This window comes from Heliconius melpomene, chromosome 12, assembly GCF_056956725.1.
Source record: "Heliconius melpomene rosina isolate 202511_hmr_F chromosome 12, ASM5695672v1, whole genome shotgun sequence".
Lineage (NCBI taxonomy): Eukaryota > Metazoa > Arthropoda > Insecta > Lepidoptera > Nymphalidae > Heliconius > Heliconius melpomene.
In genome coordinates this window covers 3,836,961-3,857,687 of record NC_140400.1, presented here as the reverse complement: position 1 = coordinate 3,857,687, position 20,727 = coordinate 3,836,961, and the positions used below count along the sequence as shown (strand labels likewise).

At 32.3% G+C, this 20,727-nt stretch overlaps 1 protein-coding gene and 1 pseudogene across 2 annotated transcripts; both read left to right on the top strand.

Annotated features, from left to right (window-relative positions):
• Positions 1 to 61: 61 nt before the first annotated feature.
• LOC146533461 (uncharacterized) lies at positions 62 to 20,195 on the top strand. Its single transcript, XM_085194492.1, has 12 exons — positions 62 to 1,611; positions 8,310 to 8,492; positions 9,417 to 9,497; positions 9,972 to 10,087; positions 11,843 to 11,965; positions 16,397 to 16,580; positions 16,997 to 17,117; positions 17,853 to 18,018; positions 18,436 to 18,569; positions 19,189 to 19,299; positions 19,476 to 19,613; positions 19,863 to 20,195. The coding sequence occupies exons 1-12, from the start codon at positions 1,478 to 1,480 to the stop codon at positions 20,166 to 20,168; spliced, it is 1,797 nt and encodes a 598-aa protein (XP_085050618.1). The 5' UTR covers positions 62 to 1,477; the 3' UTR covers positions 20,169 to 20,195.
• Positions 13,390 to 14,578, top strand: LOC146533462 (retinol dehydrogenase 11 pseudogene; annotated as a pseudogene). Its single transcript, XR_014878542.1, has one exon. The product of XR_014878542.1 is annotated as a retinol dehydrogenase 11 pseudogene (transcript).
• Positions 20,196 to 20,727: the final 532 nt, after the last annotated feature.

The following is a 20,727-nucleotide window of genomic DNA, read 5'->3' as shown; positions in this document are numbered from 1 at the left end:
TATTTAAATAAATTGTATTAATGAAATTTATGAAAATTATTTTAACTCTTGAAATATCAAAATTTTAAATATATGAAAAGTGGGGAATTGAAGTACATTAAAGGGACCGAGGTGTCGTACCCCTAGGTTCCCAGGCTCTATCTTCTGCATACTCTGTTATATACAGGTGTAGCGTGAAAGTAAAAAAAAAACTACACTCTTTAAATCACATAATAATATTGACTTTTCTTCTTTCCATAAAACCACTAGGTATACTTTTGTCTGAAATTTTCTTTGAGTCATGAATTTTCATTCAGTTATAGAATTTACTAACTTCATCATATAAATATGAATCAAGGATTCATGAAGTTACTGAATTCTAAGAATATCGTGTAAAAAAATCGCTGGTAAAGGGCAAGCACCCTCTTTGTATAGTCGATATTTATTAGTAACGAAGCCGCGCTCGACGCGATCGCGTGGATACGGTCATCGGTGCGTGGTTTCTCAAAATACGAAATCTTTTAGCGCAAACTAAATATATGATAAAACTTTAAATAAATAAATGCAATATTGTAAATATTCAAATGTTAATAACTAATTAAAATTTAAAATATTATTTTAATATAGGTATTTAATTGCATAGGAAAACTGAAAAGCTCCAAAAATATATATCAGCGTAAGTATAAAAATTAATAAAGTATCAGAGATATGCTAAATTTTAAAACAAGAAAAATATATGAGTTCAAATATAAACATCAATTTTTTTATGAAAAAAAGGTCCCAAATCCAAATTGAAAAAAAGGTCCCGATTTTATTTCTTTTTTAGTAGTGTAGTAAGTCAATAAAATCAAAGATACTAGCATTTATACATAGTACTTACCACACTGACTAACTGACTGACTTCAATAAACATTCTCTTCTTGAGGAAATCGCAAGAGAAGCATTATTTTGGGACTTAATTCTCTAATTGCATAATATTTATGCAAAATGCAGAAAAGAAAAAAAAAGTAAAACACAATAAAGTTAAAAGAGCAAACATCAATGATAACTATTGTTTACATACTGTCTATTAATTTATATGGTACATCTGATCGATATCTACTTAAATATTCTGAACGACTGCACTATTATCGTTCTAATTAAATTATGCTAGTACTAGTTCCTAACTTTGTATATAGAATTCAAGATTATATATTCTAGGTCGTGGTTGTGAGTTGAAATCTTAGAAGAATCTTGTTAATATATAACTAAATATTAATACTTATAGTTGGTTGGTATTGGTTGGTTGGGTTGTATGGAATATGGAATAATAATTTGTGTATAAATAACATTAATGCATAGAAAATTAATTAGGGGCCTCAACAAATAAAAAAAATTACTTGAATATCATGAAAACGCAAATATTTTAAATTCAGTAACACGTGTGATATAAATAAATATATTTAAAATTAATATTACAACAAAAAATAAAAATAAATAAGAAGATAATGTAAACAAAATGAACGGCAACCCACCAGAAGAGGTAAACACACATGAAACCACATGTCCGATATGGGAGAAGCTGGGTTGCGTACGCGCAGCACGCTTTTGCAGGCGACGGTTAAGAAGAGTTGCGCCGGAAAACAAAGCCAGGTGAATTTTAATTATGTATTTTGTTAGCTACACGCTGTATTCTTTATATAGCAGTGTAGGTAGGGCAAACGTAGTGTTAAGACACTTCCACTCACACTGGTGCTGCACGGGGTCGTGGGCGGCGGTGATCACCATCAGGTGACCCTAACGCTCGTTTGCCTTGTCCTTTTACCATAAAAAAAAAAAAAAAACACTTCGTGACCATGGCGGAGCTGAGCTTAAAAAGTTTAAACCTTATTTTTTACATAAATCCGTAATTATCGCATAAATTTAGTAATGGGCTAACAGCGATAAACAATTATGTGTTCATTAAATAGTTTATAGATACAAAAAATAAATTACGATAAAATAAATTTCGCCATACACCCCAAATTAAAAATGTCCTCGAGTTCTATAAGTGGTGTTATATTAAAATTTATTACCGAAATCAAGATAAATGCCTCGAAATACGCCACTAAAATTTTATGACTGCTAATTTTAGCCTTCACTCCTTCACTATACAAGTGACACAAGTTTACGTCATAGTGACGTGATACATAGGTTACGGGTTCAAATTCCACTAAGGGTAAAATTTATGCAAAAGTACTTATCTATATATATAAAATCGAAAGGTCACTTACTCATCACGAAATCTCAGAAACTACAAGTGCTAGGAATCTCAAATTTTGCATAGGAGTTATTTATAGGACGTGGGTGCTCGCTAAGACGGGAATTTGCAATATTCGACTCTTAAGGGGTTGTTTTTGGGGTTGAAAGTTTGTATGAAACTTCGTTACTACAAATGCTAGGAGTCTTAAATTTTGCATAGACGTTACTTATAGGACGTAGGTATTTATGGAGACAGAAATTAATAATAACGTTGTTCACGCAGGCGAAGCCGCGGGCGGGCCGCTAGTATACAATAGTAAGAGGCCGCCATAGGGCATTAAAATGCAGCGTTGAGTTTCGCCATATAACTGCATTGTCTAGTATTTGGGCGAAAGTTGAGAATCAAGACTCTTTACCTATCCTTTCTATATGTGACTCAGAGCGTGAAAATAAAAATTATGCAAAATAAAATATATTATAATAAATTTCTATTAACCTCAAAAAGTTGTACGAAAGAACTGAAGAGGTCTCAAATTGTATCGGCTATTTTTAGACTAATTCATATTAATGGCTCAATAGGGGAAATAAAGCTTACTACTATAGGCCCATGCATATTTTATGCTTTCATTCTACTTTTCATGAAGGGGAGTCGAAAGCATCAACAATTTTTTTCATCTTCTATCCGATTTGTAATCAACTACTAATAACAAAATTAGCTAAATTAGTATCCTACACATAACAGGTTAGGCAGAGGGAACCTAGTGTTAAGACACTCCGTTCGCCACTTTCTACCGAATTCATTGAAAAATTTCTTTCACTTATTAATTTTCCCATTGAACAAATAGGAAAGAAGTGTCGTAATGCAAGGTTCCCGCTGCGTTCGCGTCGTTTTCGAGATTTTTTTATTTCTGTCAATATTAAGGCAAGCATGTAGAGTAAGTACCTATTTACCGCCATTAACATTTAAAAAACAATATAACAGATAAACGCAAAAGAACAGATAAAACATGACCCATATATGTTTTTATTTTAGCTATATTTTTTTTCTTCTTGTAATAAAGCACAATGCGTAATAAAAGAAACTTTAGTTCTAAAAACTAAAGTTCCGCGTGACATTTACGTACTACGCTGGACGTGTATAAATAATGTGGTCACGCCATCTCTTATTGCGTGATGGTTTTTATTTTATTCCTACATTCGTATACATGTAAATTGTTTTAATTTTAAAACTTAATTTTCATTTGTTCATTAATTTCTTATACAATACAATACTCTTAACATTGTCACACCTACAGCCGTAGAGACGTCTTTTAAATATAACTTCTTATGTTATATGTCGAATAAAGAATATATTTATGTTCAAGAATTGGATCGATTTAAAAACTAAAAACATAACATTTAATAAGTTTTTATTTATTTATTTTTTAAAATTTATCATTTATTCTTGTTATTTTTTTTATTTTGAATTATATATATTTATTAGGTAAATTGTAAAAGAAAGTATTTGTCACATAGATATATATAATTATATAAAAAAAATAAAACCCATTTTTTTATTACTTAAAACGCTAACGATTTCAGCCTTCAAAATCAACATAAGCTACCCCACAATAACTTGTCACCATTACTAAATTACTATCCCTCTACCCTCATGTGTGACGCCAGCAAAAAAACTTAATTAGATTTTTTTTTTCTTTAAAATAATATAAGTTAGTATATTTAGATAGTTAATTTACACTAACTTTAATATAAAAACTGTAAATAGACAACCATAATTTTTATTAAAATAAATAAATGGAAATATAATTTTACTGTCTCTCGGGGGAATTAATTATTTTCATTCCTTAGCTCTCGTAAGAAATCAAAGCGGGCTATTGAGCAGCGCCACTCGATATCTAGAAAATAGACTAGAAGACTAGATTCCCTCAGCTTACACGTTTATATACGGGATACAGCGTGAAGTTATATAAATATAAATAAAATATTACTTCTCTATGCGCTTCGTCGCACCTATGACGACATATTATATATTTAGTTCTTTAAATACAACCTTTACGTCACATGTGTAATCAGCGAATTAAGTGCACTACAAAGACGTCCAAATAAAAAAAAATATGAAAACTCTAGTTAAATTACTCAGGCGAGAAAAAGGCTTTTTAAAAATTATTTATTTAATTTTATAAACAATCTTTCTGTTTTAAAGCAAGTTGAAGACAGAGAATCTTTATTAAAATTTTACATAATTCAAAACAGTTAAATCATCAAAATACTAAAACACTATTGTTCGATTCTTGCTTATGTAACTCTCTTTATAACATGTTTAGTATAAAAGTGCTAGTAGTGGTACTTACTATATATTAAAAAAGTTAATTTTTTTTGGTGATGGTACCTTGACCATGGTTGAGCTTAATGTTTATTCATTCACCATCACCACCCATTATAATGACAGTATGAGAATGGCTCTACTTGCCTGCGGACATATCGTGTTTATCGTTTTAGAATTAGATACAAACATGTAAAATAGTGCAAGTTTATTTATTTATTATTTAAACTCTTAAACTCTTTTTGTAAAGTTTAAAAAAAAAAAGGTTATTCAAAAATATATGTGTTATTTTTTTAATATTTAATTTCAAAAAATAAAATCAGATCCCATAAACTCTATTACTAATACTTATAAGTACTATACTAGTAGTATACTAGTTCTGATCGTGGTTTCGCTCGCGCCGGATATCTACTGTTCGTCTTTAGTCTTTTAAAACTTACTCTCTGCCTTGTTAATCTCTTGTTACTCTCTGCCTGTTAATGAAAACCGCGGGAAAATCCATCACATGGTATAAAAGTTAAGAAAAGTTAAAGCTCTAAAATATGTAAAAAGATTTTTCTTTCAAATTCTATATTAATTCCATATTAAATATTCTTTTCTTTTGTAATTAGGTCAAATTATAACACATTACGTGAACCCAAAGTAATGGCCTAATTTTTCCGATTACTATCGCTACCAAAACACTGTTTACCATTTATAAAATTGAGTTAATAGGAATAGTTACGTGAGTTATACATTTTTATTGCTTTAAATCAGTGTTTAATAAGAAATCTCATATTGTTGTTATTTCTATATACAAAAAAACTACTTTTATATTTAATTCCTTTATCCTATCCTATATCTTATAAAACAAAGTCGCTTTTCATGTCTGTCTGTTGTTTCTAACTCTTCTTCTTCTAAACCACCCAACGGATTTTTATGCGATTTTCACCATTAGGTCGAGTATTTCTCAGGGAAGGTTTATATATAGTTTATTATTTGTAAATTCTTATGTAAATTAACATAAATACGATAAATGTGTACAAAGTCCTACCCGTTGAGACACTTCCGCGCATGCGCTGCTTTAATGGTAAGTACTACATGAAAATAATGTACTGGAGTATTGTTCCTCTTAATAAGATCTACAAAAAAGTCCGCGACAGCATATTTTTATCTTTTAAGGATAACGTGTAGTGATCATATTTCTGTCTAAAAATAGTAATTTCAATATATTTTTTATTGTGAGGGATATTTTTCCATAATGGTATTAATCCTTATCCTTTAAAATACTTTATTAATTTTCTACGTTAAACGAAGATAAAATTTGTTTTTTACACTATTTCGAAATTGCGAATAGTTTTAGAGAAAAACGCATTTAATTGTTGACACATCACGCCGTTGATTCATCAGCTGTATGTTACTCAAGTTTCACTTATCCCTTACTCTCAGCATATAAATAAATATATTAGTTACGTTGGCCATTTAATGTAGATCAAAACTGTCTTTTACTGTTTTTTATTTTAATAAGTACTTTAGAAGTTGTTACAATATCAAAACATCCTTGCTGCGAAACGCGCCCAGACGCTTTGCTGATACAAGCGCGTCATGAGCAGTCATCGGTGGTTCAGTGGTAGAATGCTCGCCTGCCACGCGGGCGGCCCGGGTTGGATTCCCGGCCGATGCATTCTATTTAATTTTCCTCACAGGCAGCCACGTAGTGCTTGCTTTTCATCAGGGACAGAATACCCTCTTCAGCATTAACCACAAGCTCGAAAAAAAAACCCGCCCGCATGGCAAGCGCGATATATTTGGTTTCATATTTTTTGTAGTAGTTATTATTAGGTAGGCTTTTGTTTATAATTTCTTCCGTTTAAAAATAGTCATTTAAATATATTTTAATAAGTACTTGAAAAGATTAGTAGCACAGATTTAAAATTACGGTACCTACTAAAAAGTCCTTGCCGAGTAAAACAATTGGAAAATCCTTATTGAAACTACGAAAATGCGGGTTGCATTAGGGTTTAATTAATTTTCACATTATCTTAAGTGCTTTGTAAACATACATTATATGAATAATCCAGTAGTAAAAGCGGGCGAAGCCGCAAGGGGGTTGCTAGTAAATTATAAATATATATCAGTTAATTATGTACATTTTTCCTATGGTGCTTCTTGAAGTTCTGTATGATTATTCTTAAGTACTAAAAGATTAAAATTATAATAAAAGTTCTTATATTCATAAATATACAATTCTTATAGTTATAATGGGTTGATTTTGTTTGAGCAAATCACGTCGTTATTCGTTTTAACGCTGCGCCACTCTTGACCAAAATAAAAGAAGTAAAAAACGCAACAAATAACATTTTAAATTACTTCGCGGGTTATTTGAACCTATAGATAACCACCACCATCAACACCTGTTTGACTTATCTTTTTAAAAATTATGTCTAAGATAGTGTTTAACAAGAACCGCCGGAAATCAAGCATAAATTTAATGAACTTTCGTCGTTTCCATTTTTTGGACAGGTAAGTACCTATATGTTATAAAATAACTTTTAGGCCCGTATTTAAGGGCCGCTTACCAATGTAAGACCGATGAATGAAAACGGCATCTCAAGATCGATCTCAAACTTAAGTGCGATTTATAAATACAGGCCTTAGTTATCTACTATTACACTATAAAAGAGTAAAAAAAACTATAAAGCAATAACTGTAATAGCATCGCAGAGTTTGATTTTAGATTGAGTTGTGGCTTAAATTGAAACAAACAATAATTAATTAATAAAATAATTAGTTATAGTTTCATTTATCAAAAATATTTTGTTTTTTACCGACTTCTGTAACAAAAGGAGGTTATCAATTCGACTGTATTTTTTATTTTGAGTAGGATAATAAAATATTGAAGAGATAATTATTATAAATTATTCATAATTATTAGAGGTCACATCAAATTAAACGTTGAGATATTTAAACAACTACGTCGCGATGCCGTTTTATGTATAACGCAAAATATTAGGCCTTCATGGTAAAGTAGGATACTAGGTATATGACTGTAAACGTCATGGCTGTGGATCCTATCAGCATTCGGGAAAAGGGTTATATTTATATTATTTTCATTTTCCCGGTCAGACAAATTGCCGCGTTGAGTTCTGCCAATCACAATCAAGCATTGTCTCCATTAAAAAGAAAAGTGGGGAACAGAGTGCCTTAACATTAGGTTCCCTCTGACTGTGCTTCTTTCTATGCGGACAAAAGTGTAAAGCTGCTAAAGATTATTATACCTAAATACATATACATTTTATAATGTACCTACTATAGAAGAAATTTATTATATAGGATTGTCGCAATTTCCCGGAACGACGGAAATTCTAAAATTAGCATTAACATTTTATAAAATTCTTTGAAAGTCACGAAAAAGAAAATTTCTGCAGGTAGAGTTCCATTTTGTAGTATAATACACTCGTATGTATATTCGTAATAATAATATTTAGCTTGCACGTCATATGCACATTAATGGGAAATGCTTCCTGTATAAAATTCTGCTTAATGCAACTTTTTATAAATTAGTATATGTATTAGGCAGGTTGAAGAAATCCATTTTTTACTACGTTCTCCATGAATCACGCAATTTTTATTTTACATTGTACGTTGTGCGGCGGAACACAACGCCATATCTTATTTTGTTACCACAGCGGCATGAAAATAATTTATTACATGGAAATTTCCTAGTAAAATCGAAACTTTTGCTTTGCAATAGCAATTTTGCCTAATCTAGAAAAAAGAATTAAACTCTTAATTATTTTATTTCCAGAAGCCGTGACTCCCGTCGTCGTATCAACAGACCGCCCTCAGCTATCTACAGCACTATAAGTGAGCGCGTACGCACTAGCACACCGTCTGCCCTACAATGCGCGCTGTTCTGTGGTGGGTCCCGATGTCAATATGAATTACCCCAAAAATGTGGTACTGCTATACAGGGATTGTATTCTGATTGGTAAGAGAAGTATGCAAATTCGTATATATAGCTACTTTCTTTTTTTTAGCTCTACGTTGTATCTCCTATGGGGGCGAAGTAAGCAGGGGTGTTAGACAGTCCGCTCCACACTTTCCGCCGAATTTGGTATTTGTGGGTTGTGGAAGGAAATGAGCTTATATATAAATATAGCTTTCATATAGGAGGCTATTGTGCGCACTGATTTATTTAAATAATCAGTTAGGCAATCAGTGGATAGACCAATCGGTGAAATACTGAAATCCTTTTTCCTTTAATGTTTATAATTATAAGCAAAGACTTAAGAAAACTTTCCTTGTGAATAAAAACGTGAGAGCTTACGTGACCACCATAGTGCCCCTTGTTCATTAATTCTTCGTAATGTTGTTCATTATTTCATATAACAAGTCACTAAAATATAAAGTAATGAGGGACAAGCACACGCTAACTTACACACGTTTTGTTTATGTTCTATACAAATAATGTTAAGAATTGTTTAATAATACGTTTTTTTTTTAAATATAGACCAGGTATAGAGGATTTGGTTGTCAAAATTATACAAAACTCCATTTAGCAACACCATAAAGGAATTGGAAGGGGATATCTATCTGATGGTTATCGGTCAGATGACTCGATTATATTACGATTTTAAAACCATTAAGTTAAGTTTTAAAACCGTTAAGTGAGATATTGTTTCTTGAGTGGCGGAAATTAACGCAGAGGATTGCCTTATTATCAGAGAGTTATTAAAAATTCCCCTTAGTTGAAATGGAACTCATCCAAAATCCATTAAAAAATATATAATTATATTACAAAAACATCAAATTAGTGTTTTCTAAACGATTATGTTTCTATGAACGGATGAATTATTGTGAACATTATGAAATGATTGTAACATCTAAGTCTACTAAGTATGTCAATCTCCAGGGTCACAGATGACATCCTGGCGATGGCGCGTCCCAGCACCGCCAGTATTGCCGCTAGGAATATTATACAGCAATTTCATAGGTATGTCAATTTGTATGCAGGTTTTAAATGGTTCGGTATATGTATATATACAATCAGCCTCAAGCTGTATCCCGTTCAAGCAGGGTAGGCAGAGAGGCAGAGAGAACCTAGTGTTAAGACACTCCATTCCCCAGTTTCCGCCGAATTCTCAAGATATTGTAATTCTAAAGGCGTGTTCAGCGGCGGACGAACGCCATGAACAATACCAGGCCAAAGAAATGGTAATATAAATTTAAATAAATATTTCATTTTCTCGAGTGGGGCTCAAAAACCAGTCGCCTTTACAGTCACACTTTGTGCCTCTTCAGCACAACTGCCTCAAATTATAAAACTACTAAATTCAATATGTAATATTTTTATATAGATATTTTCGTAAATTTGCTAATATTTGTCAAGTACTGACTACATCGAATCCAAAAGGTTAAATCATATCAAAATTAGAAAAAAAATCGTAACAATTTTTTTTTTATATAGTTGGGGTATCCGCACTGTAATCAACCTGCAGGTGCCCGGAGAGCACGCGAGCTGTGGACCACCACTCACCAAGTCCGGTTTCACATATGATCCAGCCATATTCATGGCTAATGACAGTATGTTATCATTTATGCATAGATTTATTATATTTATTTCAGTTGAGGTCATCCTGGTGGAAAGTTTGATCGCTACGCGTGGATTTATTGATAACTCCGATCTGGTGCAACAAAGCGCGGCATAGAGTTCCTCCACTAAACTAGCTCCCACGAAAGAGAAAAACAGAACCCTTACAGACTCACTTTATTCCCGACTGCTAAGGAAGGGTTATATTTTTTGCCCGTATCTTGTACAGGGTGAGTCATATTGAACTTTCCGATTTCAATAAGGTGTGTATTAAAAACAAAGCGACATGCAGTAAAAATTATTTTATTGTTTGAAAGCACATAACATGCAGTTTTAATTTAGTTGGTTTTAAAAATGATATCCTGTAAATGTCTACCTCCATTGACCACACACTGCTGAAGCCTTTCCCGGAAGTTGTCCATTACTCGTCGAGTCATATTCAGCGGAATAGCATTGATTTCTTCCGTGATTGCAGCCTTCAGTTCATCGATGGTTCGGGGACGATGCGTGTACACCTTTTCCTTCAGGTAACCCCAGAGAAAGAAATCGCAGGGGGTTAAATCAGGTGATCTCGGCGGCCACCCAACGTCACCTCGCAAAGAAATGAGATGACCGGGAAACATTTGTCGCAGGATTTCCATTGAACGCCTGGATGTATGGGCTGTAGCACCATCTTGTTGGAACCAGATGTTATCGTGTGTCTAAGTCTCTAACTGTTAATTCTTGCACTACCTGAATCTTGTATGGGTGAAATTTAAGGTCTCTATGCAGTATTCTGCGGACACTACTGAAAGATAATCCTAGTGAAGCGGCATGTTTCCGAACAGAACGCCGAGGGGATTGTTGAATTGAAGCCCGCACTCTATCCACGTTTTCCGCTGACGTTGACGTCCTAATTCGGCCTTGTGGTCTTGTTTTTAATGCTGATGATGTTGCTCTAAAATTTGATACCCAATTTCTGATTGTTGGTCCAGTGGGAATGGGATCACGTCGACCAATAGCAAAATGTAAACGGAACGCACGCTGTGTTGTGATCACGGAGCCGCCATTTTTAATAAACTCTTCAACTACGAACGCACGATGTTGTCCCGACCAAGCCATTGCTCACACTAAAACTGCATGTCATGGCGCGTCTAATGACACCATCCCCACCCTTCTACTCCTTCCCTTCTTCGTGCAACGTCCTTCCAAAACCGGAAAGTTCAATATGACTCACCCTGTATGTAATAAAGAATTTATTACCTCATATCTCCAGAACCCCTGAACAGATTTACATAATTGAGGTATCGTTAGATTCGTTTTAGCAGCCCAAGTTTTCTTAGATAGGTGACGTTAAAAAAAATAATCATGGCGGCTGTGGGACGCCATTGGGTTTAGTGAAAAAAAAAATTGGTTTCGAATACCATAATGGTATCATATGAATGGGTATCATATTCAAGAGCTCAATACGAGGATTTCAAAAACCTTTTCGGGACCTGTACCTAGCTCTTCAATCAACAAAATCTTTACAAGGAACCCCTCATAATTTAAAGAGGTCCCGACTGTTGACTGAATCCTAATAAACCATTGGGCTTGTTTATTTTCTTTTTAGTTTTATGCAATCGGGATCTTTTTTAGTTTTATGCAAAAATTGTTTTTATTTTCTTTACTCTGTCAGATTACCTAGCTCAAATTTTTATTATTTCCTTCATTATCATATCAAATTTACATTATATCTATCTAATATTTTTTATTTTGCTATATTCCAGTGTACTACTATAACTTCGCGTGGCCTGATTACGGAGAAGCAACGCTCAGTGGGCTCTTAGACATGGCGAAAGTATTATCATTTGCTTTACAAGAAGGCCGGGTGGCGATACACTGTCATGCAGGTAGCTGGTAGTCTATACTAATTTTATAAAGCTGAAGATCTTGTTTGGTTAAACGCACGACTCTCAGGAACTACTGGTTCGAATTATTTTTGTAGCGTTTGATAGTCCGCTTATGAACAGAAGGTAAAGGCAATTTATTTAACCTTTATTGCTAGTGTTAAGTTTTATCTAACTTAAGTAGATAAACAATTTAATATATATAATTATGTCTAAATCTACTTCAGACTTAATGAACGGCATATCGTTTGATACATAAGCTCTCGATGATTGGTTTCTTTTTTTTTTATTGAAATTTTAAAGGATCACAAAACCGATTAACAATAATTCTTAAATCTGAGGTATAGTTTTAAGGCAAAAATTTTACATTTTATGTTATAAAGGGTTGTTTACAACATAAAGCTAATATTTTTACTTATACAAATTAGAGAGTAAGGGGGTCAGTCACCTAACCGCCCAAAATAAATTCCTTGGGAATTAGCTACCGTACCGTAACTGTAAGCGCGACTGGTTGTGCGCTCGATCCCCACTCGAGGAAATGAAATATTCGTTTAAATTTTTATTTTAATTTCTTTGCTCTGATGTCAAGGCGAAGCGCGGCGTTGAGTTCCGCCACACAACACGCAATGCTTTCAAAATTTGGCGAAAAATGGAGAACTGAGTATCTTAATACTAAGTTCCCTCTGTCTACCCTGCTGTGCGTGAGGTACAGCATGAAGCGATAAAAAATAATTATTTATTTAAATTGCCAATGTTTTATTGCATATATAATTATGGAATTTTCTCATACGAGTAAATTTAAATATTACAAAATAAAAATAAAAAAAACAATAATTATTGTTATTTTTAACTCATGCGTGTGAGAAATTTACACGGTTTGTTGACTACGGTTAACTAAGTATTTTAAATTGACATAGCTTATTTATTTATGATCCGATTATAATAAAATAAACACTATATGTTTTCAAAAGCTTATCAGAATCCAATAGTGAAAATCACATTTAAATCGGTTAAGCCGCTTCTGAGATTAACAATAACAAACGTACAGACAAACGGACAAACAGACAAAATCTTAAAAATGATTTTTTCGGTTCTATGATGTTAATAAAGATTTCCAATAACATTTTTTTTTAAATATCTTCCAAGTACAGACACCGACCCTCTTACCATTTTATTATAAGTATAGATATAGATTTATTTCAGCTATATCTCCACATGATTTAAAGACTACTATAGAGTCTCCAAAAGTAACTTAAAAAGTTTTAAATATATCGTTATATGCATAATAAATACTGGGATATATTTTTTTGATGAAAGTAACTACAGGTTGGCATAATTGTTAATATTTAGTTATGATAATGAGTTATATAAGTATATACATATAAACGTTGCGTTGAGGTGAATACAATTACATTGTAGATTGTCATTTCATCGAACTGAACGATGTTGTCGTTACTTTTAATTGTGTTTTGTTTTTTAATTAAAATATTATTTGGATTAGTTCTTCTACTCTCTTTAGTGATATTGATATTTCGGTTATGCGTTCATCCTATCAAAGGGGTGTGCAAGTGCAAGACGAGGTTGGACGGTAAAGTAGCCCTTATAACTGGAGGAAACTCAGGTATAGGATTTGAAACTGCCAAAGACTTAGCCAAGAGAGGTGCTAGAATCATAATCGCTAGTAGAGATGATAAGAAGTCAGAAGAAGCCGTTGAAGAAATTAAAGCCGTTACTGGCAATAAAAATATTGAATATCGTCATCTAAATTTGGCAGTCAAAGAGAATATCAAAGAATTCGCTGAGAAATTCAACAAAGACTATGACCGTTTGGACATTTTAGTTAATAACGCAGGCATGGCTAGTGGAAAAATAAATGAAAATGGCACAGATATAATTATGCAAATTAACTACATAGGACCATTTATGCTGACCCAGTTGTTACTTGACAAACTTAAAGCATCAAAACCGAGTAGAATAGTCATTGTTTCTTCCTACGCTCATGCGTATGCTAAATTCAAACTCGAAGATCTCACGATCTGTAAAATTGAGAGTACTTGGGTTAGATATTCAAATACAAAACTCTGTGGTGTTCTGTGGACAAGAGAGTTAGCCAAACGGTTACCAGAAGGTATTACAGCAAATGTGGTGCACCCAGGGTTAGTTAAAACGAATATTTTCAACAAGTTAAAACCCTGGATAAAATGGTTTGTAATGCTGGTAATAGACGTTTATAACTATAAAACGCCAATTGAAGGAGCTCAAACTGTAATTCATCTGTGTGTATCACCGAAATTAGATAATGTTAGTGGAGAATACTATGTGGACTGCAAGAAACACGACCCCGCCAAAATAGCACAAGATGACAACCTTGCAAGGGAACTCTGGAATAAAACAATGAATTTAATACAAAATTAGATAATAAATTAAAATTATTATTTTTAAACATCACTTTTAGCTCTATAAGAATAATTAAACTTCATACCAAATTTATAATTATTTACAGTATTTTATATTCGGCCTCGTTTTATGCTAAGTAGGTCCAACAATTGAATTGTCATAGTTGATTCATAAATTAAGTAAGTTTGTAATAATAAATGTTTTTAAATATTAAGATAATACATATTTTATTATTTTTCTTATTATTATGTATCATTCTCTTTGCTAAATAATTCTAAATCTGATTCTACTTTTGCCTTACAGCTACTTGTGTAAACATTAGGTAACTCTCGTTACGGGTATAATATCCTATTAAGTACGTAAAAGTTAAAGTTGATTAATTGTTTTATAAACATTTTTACAAGCGTGTGATTCGAGGAAATGAAATATCATATATTTTCATTTCTTCCCTCTGGTATCGAGGTAAAGTGCGGCGTTGAGTTTCGCCACTTAACACGCAATACCTCCAGAATTCGGCGGAAAGTAGGAAGCGAAGAAAACCCTACTAAGGTACGGCTTACAGCGCAAAGCTGGAAAAAAAACATTTTAATATATGTAAGTATACATGGTAAAACGAAGTATTGTAGTCAGTTCACATTAAGTTCATTATTGTTTCGTATATACTTAATCAGAATATAAATTTGTTTTAATAAAATTGAAATATTGGTACAATATCACAATTTGAGATCAATAACATTTGCAAAGCGGACAGAAAAAAATTAATGATATCATTCCCTCGCTTTGGTTACGAGACAAAGCGCGGCATTGAATTTCATGCGGTGAACAGATCTTTGGAACAGGATACCTATACCTAAAGCTAAAGAAATATATTAAATAAATGGATAAATATAACAGAACGTTCGTGTAGATTGTATAATTTATTAACAATTAATTAATTCAATTCATTAATATTACATGCTACTATCGAGTCCAAAGTCATTGGCTTGGTAAATGAACTTAACCTTATATTACCTATCTGTTATACTTTGTATATAATTTTACTTTTTAGCTATTTTCTTTTTAAACATTGAGAAGGCAGAGGCAGTAGTGATAAGACATTCCGTTCTTCCCACTTCGCTTCGCTTCCCACTTCTTCGGCAACTTTCATGCCTTTATACAGGATGGAAGAGGCAGTGCTCCTTTTACTGAAACTGCATATAGGGTAAAATATTTCACTCCCAGAACTAAAGAAATAAAGCAAGATAACTGAACAGTTTGGACGTTGGATTTTTTTTTTATTTCACGTTTTTTATCCATACCTGTATTTCGAGTGACGCACACATAGGTAAGCGACGTTGCCGATTTGACAGGTAAGTGTGTGCGTGCCTATGTTATACTTTACAAATGGCGTTTTATTTTAAAACGATAATTTTATTATTTATTTAGTTTGAAAAAATAACATTTTCATTTTTGGGAATTATTTTTTTTCTGAATTATATAAGGCTTTTATAGAGTAGTTTAAACTGTGGTCCTGTCGCCGCTGTATATCTACTTTAACGCCCCGAGTGTGGATCAAATCCACAACCACCGCGTATCAAGTCCCACGCTGCCACAGCGTCCCATGAAGGTAAAAATTATAATCTTAATACAAAATATCTTCATGTAGGCATATACTGGAAACAGATTGTTTTATTATATGTAATGAACCTGATAAAGCAACACGCCATGTCTCGAAAATTTCAGAATTAAGCGCAAGTCCTGGAACAGAAGAGTGTATTTACACTAGGCTTCCTCTGCTCACTTTTAAAAGCTTTACGGGGAAATGCATAATTTCAACATCACTAACAATTAATCAACCGCTATACCTACATACAATTATTTTAATTAATTTTTAAAGCTTCATGCCACTCACCACGTGATGTCATGGTAACGAAGTGTGTTACCACTATATGAGAGATAAGCAGACATACACGAGCGGGCAGCCCGCCTGTCCTGGTATTTGCGGGATAAAGCGTGCAAAATAAACAAATAAAAAGCTCATTTGTTTATTTTTTTCAGGTCTCGGCCGTACTGGAGTCCTAATAGCTTGTTACTTGGTCTACTCTCTCCGTATCCGGGCGAACGACGCGATTCGTTTAGTAAGGAAGAAACGACCAAAATCCGTACAAATGAGCGGGCAGATCCTGTGCGTGCAGCAGTTCGAGCATTATATACTACCACAAACGATTGTGTTTAGCTCTAAGTGAGTTTTTATTTAATAAATCACCTTTACACTCTCTCCCGCAGACAGCAGGATAGGTAGTGGTAATCTAGTGTTAATACACTCCGTTTCCCACTTTTTGCCGAATTCTGTAGGCATTGCATGTTGAGTGAGAAATCGAAATATTTCAATTGTTCAAGTAAGGATTGAACCCACAACCAGTCGCGTTTACCGTCACAGTATTTTTGCGCGATTGACTGGCCTTTGGTTATCGCTATACTTAATTGTTGATTTCCTATATATGTCTAACGCATGCGCTATATTTATTTTTAAAATCTTTTATATTTTCCATTATATTATTGCATTAAAATTTCTGTCTTTCTATCTATCTATTATTTAATGATAAATATTTATTACAAATAAAATAATATAAGTATATTTTTTTTATTTATTTCCAGAGAGCCGTTAATGCTGACGAAAGATCGTAAAACATCAGAATTTACTCTAAAACAATTTCTTTATAGACAAAGGGCAACATTGCACGGCATCGAAGAAAGAGCATTCAGAGAGCTGCCTAAAGTAATTATTTATTATTATATATTTTTTTGACAGTTCCAGGGAACCGAGTGCTAATGCATTCAACTCCCTATTTTCCGCCGAGTTCTGAAGGTGTTGCATGTTGAGTGACGGAACTCTACGCCGCTTTTTGCCTTTATACCAGAAAGAAGAAATGAAAATATTAAACATTTAATTTCCTCGTGTCGGAATCGACGGAATGGCAATATTACAATTACTTTTAGAAATTGTTGTCTTAATTTAACTTTACTTGTTACTAAGTAATTTGAAATTTAAATTCCAAATAATGTTAATCTTTTTATAGAATTAAAAATAAGTCTAGAATTCAAGTATATTATAATTTACAATTGTAAGTAGCTGATACATTTACAAATACATATTCATTATTATACCTCGTATATTGTACAGTGCAAACGAATGACTTAAAATCGTCATATATTATCATTATTAATAATGTTTTGACCCTCAAATGTACTCAAACTCAAACTTAGTGCTACCTGCGTTCCCATTAAGACACTTTTGTTGGCCACTTTGCAGAACTAAACGTCGCTGTATGGATTTATTTTTTTATTTAGACTACTCTTTAAAAATAAAGTGCAGGTTTTTTATAAAATAATAATTAAAAAATATTATTTCACATTTCAGAAACGAAACCTTTTTGGGATTTGAAATTATATCTTTCTACCAAAATTCACGTTTCACGCTAGTGATAAATTTTCAATATGATTTTATTTTCAGATAGTATATTATTTGTGTGAACGTCTGCTAAAGCTGTGCGGATGTCACCAAAGCGGTGGGTTAGACATGAAAGTACGGAATAGGCCATTCTATAAATCCTTCCTAGCGTACAAATTGAAACAAGGTCGTCCCCCCGATCCTCATAGCCCAGAAGAAATCGTTGTTAGTAAGTTATTTTTGATCTTATATACAAAATACCTTATAGTGATAATACCTTAAAGTGGTAGTATAAATAAGTACACTCACATCTTTTTTATTTTTTAGGCAGATGGAACCAAGTGCTTTGATTTTTTTTTTCTCAATTCTTTACCCAATTTTTAAGACATTGCTTATTGAGTGAGGGAACTCATTGCCGAGTTTGGACTTTACCGAAGAAAATGGAAATAATTCAATTCTCCGAGTGTAAACCGAATCCATATCCGTCGTGTTTACAGTCAGACACTAACCCACTAGCGTAGAGATGAAAAACAATAATAAGATAATTTTTTAATAAACGATTCTTTAAAATAATAACTAAGCTTAGTTTTGGTATATCTGAAATGATATTAAATCATTATTATTAATTTTCTATTTTCCATTATAGGTCAAGTATCAGCTCTACCAATGGTAGAATGGAGAGATCCAGTCGAAGAAGATATAGAACGCAATTTAGAATCAGTGAGTAGAATCACTGGCAGCAGCAATGGTGGGAGTATACCTGCTGTACACATATACGAGGTCTCTAATTATTTTCTGGATCTCACTTGATAACAAAGTTAAAAGCGTTTACTTAACTTATTTTTCTACTGCTTATAGAGTCAGAAAGAAAATTGTTGCAATTTAAATATTTCAACAAGTACTTATACTTAAGATATACTTAATAAAAAATTTAAAGTTATGCTTAAAACATAATGGTATTCAAATACAAGAAATATTTATAGATTAGCGGTCTTTGAACCCACGCTACTTAAAACCATCTAAATTTTATAAAAAAAGGAACGGTGATGTTCTTTTATTTCTAATTAAGCAAATAATAAACATTATTAATATTAAAAATTGCGATTATAGCGCAATGGGAAAGTATCTGCATATAAATATACGCGATAAGACGTCATGCTAAAACAAGTTACTTATATAGATATCATATTTTTATTAACATTATTAAAGGAAGAACAATGATCAAGTCAATACCCAAGATACTTCTATATTATAAGACTATTTAAAAACCAAGCGCTGTTTGGTTTTTCTACCTCCCTATATAAAAATGTCTGATATTACATTATTTTGCATTTTTTTTATTTAAATGTAAACAACAAAATGTTATTGTCATTAATAGTAATAAAATATATTATTTCAGGCTTTTATAACAGATCACCAAAGTCTTCCAGATGATAAACTCAAGTACCTCAAAGAACTACGCACTGAAATCAATCAACAAAGAGAGGCCATTACAAAAATAGATGATGAGGTAACTGTACGGAAGTTATATTTCTAATTTTATATTTTCTAATGCATCAGAAATATTTTAAAACCTAAATAATTTTATTAAGTAAAGAATATATTTTTATTAAATTTAATGTTCACAACATACTTCTGTGTAAAAAAAATAAAATAAAACTTATTTTCTCTCATTTTCTATTTTAGGAGGATCCTATAATATTAACAGGCCTATTGTTTGAGTGGTTAGAAGGACTAAAACAACCAGTACTAAACCGAGAAGAACTTACTGCCATTGTTGGGAGAAGTAAACATGTAGAGTCGTGTATCAATGCTTTAAATATGGTATATGTTTCATTATTCAATAATTTTATTGACATACAAATATTACATTTGATATATCAAATTATAAACGACCAGAATATCAAACATCTTTGATGTGTCTCCATGAAATTCAAACGCCTTTGCCAACTTTGATTGTTTTAATTTATAGGAAAGATGTTTAATTAAAAAAACTTTAAAACACAATTAAAAAGTATCTGTGGTGGTAAAGTATTTATTTCGAAAAGTTTTACTCTATTTTCTTTTTTATAGGAAGATGTGATGTTGGTAGAATATCTCTTGCGTTTCGTTATACGATTGAGGCCTTTAGCAGCGCAAAAGAAAATCGATGTAATAAAACGCTTAATAGCATCTTTAACACAGCAATCTGTCGCAATAAATGGACAAAATCTTCCAAATAAAAATTTCCCCAAACTCAGAGACGGCACTCGAAACCAATTGGTGAATTTTATGCTTAGAATGGTCATAGAGATAGAGAAAGACGTTATAAAACCAGGACAAGATGATACTGATGTAATTATTCCACCAAGAAGATTAAGAATAAAAGCTTGGAAATAATATTGTTTTTATTACTTTAAATACATCACTTTTAAGATTTATGGCCTTTAAGTCTACTAACAAATATGTTGTACCTAATGTACAATTTTTTTTTGCATTTTAATAAGTCACAATTTATAAACATTAACTGTTTTTAATAGAAAAATAAGCAAACGTTTTATAAGTAAACGATAAACGATAGCCGACGTCTAATTTTGATAAAATTTTACAGTAATATAGCTTATACATCAGAATAACACGTAGGCTACAATAAAATAAAGAATTATTCTGTTACAAGTTTAAGCAGGCGAAGCCGCGCCTAGGTCGCTACTATAAATAAATTACATTAGTAAACTTTTTATAACTAAGTACTTATTAAGAACCCTTTCACCGAAACCAACATATTTACGTTTATTAATACATTGAAACCTATTAATTGTAAGCGTTTGAAGGGACCAAGGTTTTTGTACCATTTAAACATGTTTACATTAATGTGATTCCGGTTAAACAGGTTTAAAATTATAGTTCAGTGTTATTCGACGACAAAATGCCGGCACCTTATTAGAACTGTCAATAATAG

Bases quoted from the DNA above. Each gene is read 5' to 3' on its own strand.
- LOC146533461 (XM_085194492.1), top strand. From the start codon at position 1,478: ATGAACGGCAACCCACCAGAAGAGGTAAACACACATGAAACCACATGT. The intron at 9,498-9,971 runs GTATGTCAATTT...TTTTTTATATAG, and splicing joins ATTATACAGCAATTTCATAG to TTGGGGTATCCGCACTGTAA. The intron at 11,966-16,396 runs GTAGCTGGTAGT...TATTTTTTTCAG, and splicing joins GGCGATACACTGTCATGCAG to GTCTCGGCCGTACTGGAGTC.